Source organism: Hemibagrus wyckioides, linkage group LG23 (assembly GCF_019097595.1).
Source record: "Hemibagrus wyckioides isolate EC202008001 linkage group LG23, SWU_Hwy_1.0, whole genome shotgun sequence".
Classification (NCBI taxonomy): Eukaryota; Metazoa; Chordata; class Actinopteri; order Siluriformes; family Bagridae; genus Hemibagrus; species Hemibagrus wyckioides.
The window spans coordinates 12,619,350-12,626,849 of NC_080732.1; the positions used below are offsets into that span (position 1 = coordinate 12,619,350).

The 7,500-nt window shown below is 42.6% G+C and overlaps 1 protein-coding gene across 2 annotated transcripts in view; it reads left to right on the forward strand.

Moving 5' to 3' along the window:
- Positions 1 to 7,500, forward strand: part of galnt1 (UDP-N-acetyl-alpha-D-galactosamine:polypeptide N-acetylgalactosaminyltransferase 1) — a 150,362-nt gene that overhangs the window by 121,250 nt on the left and 21,612 nt on the right. For both annotated transcript variants that reach the window (XM_058376833.1, XM_058376834.1), the window contains one exon: positions 3,373 to 3,539. In XM_058376833.1, coding sequence (XP_058232816.1) covers positions 3,373 to 3,539 — 167 coding nt within the window. The remainder of the gene's footprint in view (positions 1 to 3,372; positions 3,540 to 7,500) is intronic.

Sequence of the window (7,500 nt, forward strand, 5' to 3'; positions counted from 1 at the left end):
TGCGTGTTGGTATACTATGATGTCATTATAGTGCGTGTTGGTATACTATGATGTCATTATAGTGCGTGTTGGTATACTATGATGTCATTATAGTGCGTGTTGGTATACTATGATGTCATTATAGTGCGTGTTGGTATACTATGATGTCATTATAGTGCGTGTTGGTATACTATGATGTCATTATAGTGCGTGTTGGTATACTATGATGTCATTATACTGCGTGTTGGTATACTATGATGTCATTATAGTGCGTGTTGGTACACTATGATGTCATTATACTGCGTGTTGGTATACTATGATGTCATTATAGTGCGTGTTGGTATACTATGATGTCATTATAGTGCGTGTTGGTATACTATGATGTCATTATACTGCGTGTTGGTATACTATGATGTCATTATAGTGCGTGTTGGTACACTATGATGTCATTATACTGCGTGTTGGTATACTATGATGTCATTATACTGCGTGTTGGTATACTATGATGTCATTATAGTGCGTGTTGGTACACTATGATGTCATTATTCTGCGTGTTGGTATACTATGATGTCATTATAGTGCGTGTTGGTATACTATGATGTCATTATAGTGCGTGTTGGTATACTATGATGTCATTATACTGCGTGTTGGTATACTATGATGTCATTATTCTGCGTGTTGGTACACTATGTTGTCATTATTCTGCGTGTTGGTATACTACGATGTCATTATAGTGCGTGTTGGTATACTATGATGTCATTATACTGCGTGTTGGTATACTATGATGTCATTATTCTGCGTGTTGGTATACTATGATGTCATTATTCTGCGTGTTGGTATACTATGATGTCATTATAGTGCGTGTTGGTATACTATGATGTCATTATTCTGCGTGTTGGTATACTATGATGTCATTATTCTGCGTGTTGGTATACTATGATGTCATTATAGTGCGTGTTGGTATACTATGATGTCATTATACTGCGTGTTGGTATACTATGATGTCATTATTCTGCGTGTTGGTACACTATGATGTCATTATTCTGCGTGTTGGTATACTATGATGTCATTATAGTGCGTACTATGATGTAACTGTAGTGCATGTTAGGTTACTATGATACATTTTAAATGTGGATGAACTGAAAGAATCTGTTTTAGTTTAATAGGTTTATTTTTTTTGTACTGAACTGCACAAACTTGACATTTTAGCACATTTGACATTACATTTTAGTAATGAATCATATCAATCATATCATCAAGAACTGACAAATATATAAAGTTGGTAACATTCTGTACTCCTCAAGTAAAGAGTTCAGTTATGCAGTACAACTAATGATGCCAAATGAAGCTAAATTAGGATTTATGGTCAGTGCAGCTATAATTATCAAATTACTGCACCACAGAAACATCTCTCTCTCTCTCTCTCTCTCTCTCTCTCTCTCTCTCTTTCTCTCTCTCTCTCTCTCTCTCTCTCTCTCTCTCCCCCTCTATACACACACAGTGTTTTACAACTTTAAGTTTAATATCCCTGCACTATTTGCTTTAGCAGCAATGTGATTTTTAACATCCACGCCAGTAAAGCACTGCTGAACTGAACTGAGACAGACAGAGACATCACTTGGTGCAAGCATTAATCTTTTAGTAGTGGGCAAACTTGAACCTAGTGGCCATTTGCATTGACATTTCTTGCTGTTGTCACCTCTGGCTTGTTCATTAAAGATCTAATTCTACATCCAGGTTTCTGTAAAGCCACATCGTGGTGGTTTTCACACTGGGCATGTTTGCTGCAGTGAATGTGAGTGTGATTGTTCCCTCTTCCCCCACAGCGCTGGTCTTTTGATTCTGTCGAACCCTGGTGCATTTGTGTACAGCTTTCACATTACCAGTTTTTCATGTAAACCCTGCTGTTTCAGACTAAACTACCCCCTTGAGACAATGCACTATTGAAAGATGGAAGCCCTGTCTACCTTCTTCTGCATACACAGGATCACGGATGCCCACATTTGGCTAGTGTTTGTTCTGATGTACAGCAGAGGGAGAATTTTTACTTCCCTCCCTGCACCACTGCACCACTCCTGAGCTCTTTCTGTGAGGTATTTGGAAGGAATCATGCGAGTAACGATGCCTCATTGGAATCGTCATGACCTTCATTACATTTGCTGTAGGTTTCTGATTGTCTTAAAAACATCAGGGAAAACATCAGCATCAGTAAAAAAGTATGACACAAGTTAAATGCATTAAATGGAACCACTTCGGTCACTTTAGTCCACACTAAGAAGGTGATGTGTCAGGCTGCTTATATTTGACCAGAATAAGTCTCTTTAGAAGATTGCAAAAAAAATATGTCTATGCTTATTTTATTTTATTTTCTTAAGGAAGGAATAGTATTAAGATCATTTCTCCATATTTCCATTGGCAGGATGGACTTTGTGTCAAAGCAGCCTTACAGAACTTAAGAAATATAGTACAAAAAGTTCAAGATTAGACTTACACCGATCAGGCTTAACATTATGACCACTGAGAGATGACGTGAATTATCTCCTCATCATGGCACCTGTTAGTGGGTGGGATATATTAGGCAGCAAGTGAACATTTTTGTCCTCAAAGTCGATGTGTTAGAAGCAAGAGTGTAAGGATTTGAGCGAGTTTGACGAAGGGCCAAATTGTGATGGCTAGACGACTGGATCAGAGCATCTCCAAAACTGCAGCTCTTGTGGGGTGTTCCCGTTCTGCAGTGGTCAGTATCTATCAAAAGTGGTCCAAGTAAGGAACAGTGGTGAACTGGCGACAGGGTCACAGGCGGTCAAGGCTCATTGGGAGTGAAAGCTGGCCCGTGTGATCAAATATCCGATCTGTACATGTGAACAACCACATATACAGAACTTCTGGCTATGTAGAGTATGTGGTCACAGCATCAATGTTTGCCATTCTATATTCCAAGCACTTTGTGAAAATCAATCGAAAATTTTTTTTAATTTTTTTTCCTTTGTAGGCATCTATGAATTTAAAACAAGAAAAAGGCCCAGAGCCAAAATCTGATTGTTTCAGGCCCCTGGGCTATCGATTTGTCTGAGCCCCGATTTGCTAATACTATAAAATCTTAACATGAAGCTTAACATAAATTTCCAGAAATAAGTTTTTAGTAATCTAATTATTGGCTTAGAAAAACCCTTTTAGTGAAAAATATTAGATAGATTTTTTTTTTTCCAGTGTATGTAATGATGCATTCCAAATGGAAGTGGCTTTATGCTAGAAGCACAGTTGGTGCTCCACAGGCTGCTGTGTCTTCAACAGAATGTAGAGGGACTGCCAGAACATCACTGTTTACCATACAGACCAGTATCAGACTTTTAAATCATGCTCACTTCTGATTCTCTCTCTCTCTCTCTGCAGATGTAAAACGAAGGTGTATCCAGATGACCTGCCGCGCACCAGCGTGGTCATCGTGTTCCACAACGAGGCGTGGACGACATTACTGCGCACTGTGCACAGCGTCCTCAACAGATCCCCCAGACACCTGCTGGAGGAGGTGGTGCTGGTGGATGACGCCAGCGAGAGAGGTGTGTGTGTGTGTGTGTGTGTGTGTGTGATGGTTTGTATACACAGAGGGAGTCAATGGAAAAAAAAAAAAAAGGCTGTCATTTGAATATACTCAAATGTGTACCAGTGCCATGGGGATGTGACATGCTTTTGTTTCCAGGCCTAGGAGGAGACCGCACTGTAGTGTGTGTGTGTGTGTGTGTGCGTGTGTGTGTGTGTGTGTGTGTGTGTGTGTGTGAGAACAAGGCCTACATCTAGAGGAAAAAGATGGCTGGTGACCCGTGTTGTGTTAACGTCAGTTTAGATGACAGATGAGCGAGAGAGTGAGACACGGAAGGACAGACAGACAGAGAGAAAGAAATAAACAGAGAGAGAGAGAGAGAGGGAGAGCTGGAAGAACAGATAGGCTGACACAGAGTTAGAGAGACAGACAGACAGAGAAATAGAGAGTTAAACAGAGAGCACAGAAACAACAGAAAGACAGACCATGAGAGAGAGAGAGAAAGGGAAACTGATAGAAGAACAGACAGAGAAAAAGAGAGACAGATGGAGAGTGAGAGAGTGGCTACACACTAGACAGATTTATGCCAGATTTTAGGTTGATTTGCCCCCCTCAGTGATTGTGGGGACATGGCCCGATTCAAGGCTTTTTGCACCCGGTTATTTGTTAATACCCACTTGAGTCAGAGCCTCGATCAGCGTGTTTGATATTTCTGATCTGAGATCAGGGCGGTTCCAGGCCCAGGAAGCATCACCAACCATGCTGTAGACTTTAACAGCTTACAGCATGGCAGCGCATCACAACACGACCCCAGCCAAATATAACACTGGTACTGTCTTAGCCAGGATTTCATCCAGATTTTTCTCCTTTCAGTGTTTTTCATGTAGAAAGACATGCAGACAGACGTGCAGAGAGAGAGAGACACAGAGAGAGACATGCAGAGAAACAGACAGAGAGACATGCATGCAGAGAGAGAGAGACACACACAGAGAAACAGACAGAGAGACATGCATGTAGAGGGAGAGATGGATAAAGAGACATTCAGAGAGAGACATTCAGAGAGAGAGAGACAGACAAAGAGACATTCAGAGAGAGAGAGACAGACAAAGAGACATGCAGAGAGAGAGACAGACAGACAGAGAAGATAGAGATGGATAAAGAGACATGCAGAGAGAGACAGACAGACAGGCAGGCAGAGAGAGAGAGACATGCAGAGAAACAGACGGAGAGACAGGCATGCAGAGGGAGAGATAGATAGAGAAACATGCAGAGAGAGAGACTGATAGAGAGATATTCAGAGAGAGAGATGGATAGAGAGACATGCAGAGAAAGAGACAGAGAGAGTCATGCAGAGAGAGAGAGAGACCTGTGACTTGATTTGATTGAGGCAGGCATAACGAACCATGTGTCTCCCCCCCCCCCCCCCCCCCCCCCACACACACCCTAGTTCTAAGGACAGCAGGAGAATTGAAAGTTAAAAAAAATGCCACTAGAGATTCCCCCTGCCTGGGTATTTAATATTAAGGATGTCCTCTAGTCGCGCTGACCAATTATACATTCAGATGTAGTTCCTCCCGGAGCAGCTATTTAAAGAAGCATCCCGATTGCTCGAAAGCACAGCATCTGTACTTGCTATTCATTACCTTTATTTTCAAGTATCAACAGGATCCATAATGTCATCTCCGTGGCTGTGGGGACTTTTAATACGAACACCTGTACCTCTGCTCATTTCTACAATTATCCCATCAGCCAGTCATGTGGCAGCAGCACAGTGCCGGACGTCAAGCTGGTACAGGTCAAGAGGTGCAGTTTATAACATCAAGTATTATAATGGGGAAAAATCGATCACGGAATGGTTATTAGCATCAGATTGAATGAAACTGCTGATCTCCAGGGATTTTCACACACAAAATGGTGATCCAGTTAGCAGCAGTTCTCAGCATCTCAGCCGCATGAACGTTTTCCAGTTATCCAGTATTCAGCTGATGGAGGTGGAACCCAATGGAGTGGTCTTCTCCTCTTCTGCATCAAGGTTTTTGGGTGATCCGAGATGCTTTTCCGCTCATCACAGATGTAGAAAATGATTATTTGGGCCAGCGTAGACGTCCCGTCAGCTCCTAGCTTCTCGCTCGCACTAACAAGCCGCTTCCAGCTGCAGAACTGCTGCTGACTGGACGTTTTTTTGTTTTTCATCAAACTCTAGAGACTGTTGTGTGTGAGTTTCAGGAAATCAGCGCTTTCTGAAATACTTAAACCAGTTATATCACCAATCTTCATTTCATCCAAGTGCTCCTGATTCCTTCTGCCTCCCAGTAACACACCAGCAGGTGGCCTGGCTATGTGTGTGTGATGGAGCGTGATGGATTCATCCATGGTTTCTGGGATATGTATAGAATCCATCACTTTATCATATACTATTCCATTACCAGCATCTCTCTCTCTCGCTCTCCCTCTCCCCCGATTCCTTGGGGCTCGACTTACCTGGCCACCATTCCTCGACACACTGTATCCATGGTCTGTGTGACCCTACATCACTTACACACATCCTGCAGCACGCCACACTGCTGAAAACATTCTGACCCAGGGCCACAGACACACTTCTACACCCAGAGCAATCCCGACCGCTATTACCTCCCACTTTTTCTGTCAACCCCTTCAGCACGGCTCCGTTTTCCGATGCTGTGGAGTACGTACAGGGGGATGATTGATTTACACCTCGTCAGTGTGTGGCGAGAGGAAATCCCATCGTGTCGTCACGAGTACGTTCTGCTTATGAGGAGAGGAAATGAAATGGATACAAGCACTCCCAGCTCTCACGAATCGAGGAAAATGTAATGGCTAGAATCAAAGGTACACTGTTGCTGATCTGTTTCATAACCAAAAATATCTCTGGTTAAAAGAGGAAAACGTTAATAAAACCCTTTGTCTAAGAGATTAGGACTGAATCTGTATATTGGAATGGCTTAAGTAGCTAAATAAAATAAAGGGGAGCCTAAGGGTATTATTGGGATTAAAATATTCAGACAAAATACATGGAAATGTTAAATAAATCAAGTTCTGCATATAAATGCTGCGAAACCACATGCCGATTAATGACACCTGATGACATTCTGAAAGGTCTTGCCATTTATTGGGAAGATTTCACACAGCAAGTAGCAGTGATGGGGAAGGAAATGGAGCTTCCTACAGATCTCAGAAACAACACAAGGTGGGGAAAAAAAACAACAGAGGATAGGTATAATTGGTTTGATTTACATGCAGATGGAAAGTTCACGGAAGCACAACCGCAACTAGTCGTCCCCGAGATTTCAGCTTTACACAGCCAGCGATGAGGAAAGGTCACTCAGAACGAGTTGCAGGACGACCTGAAAGCAGCATGGACAAGTACTGTGAATGTGAATAGATGTTATATGTGTAATACACCGATCAGGCATAACATTATGTCCACCTGCCTAATATTGTGTTGCTGCAAAAACAGCCCTGACCCATCCTGCACTGTGTATTCTGACACCTTTCTATCAGCACCAGTATTAACTTCTTCAGCAATGTGAGCAACAGTAGCTCGTCTGTTGGACGGTCCAGCCTTCGCTCCCCACGTGCATCAATGAGTCTTGGTCGCCCATGACCCTGTCGCCGGTTCACCACTGTTCCTTCCTTGGACCACTTTTGATAGATACTGACCACTGCAGACCGGGAACACCCCACAAGAGCTGCAGTTTTGGAGATGCTCTGATCCAGTCGTCTAGCCATCACAATTTGGCCCTTCATCAAACTCAAAGCTCAAATCCTCATGCTTGTCCATTTTTCCTGCTTCTGACATCAACTTTGAGGACAAAATGTTCACTTGCTGCCTAATATATCCCACCCACTAACAGGTGCCATGATGAGGAGATCATCTTATTCACTTCACCTGGCAGTGGTCATAATGTTATTCCTTCAAAAGTATTGGAACATGTTTCTGTTTTGGGGTATGAGGTCAG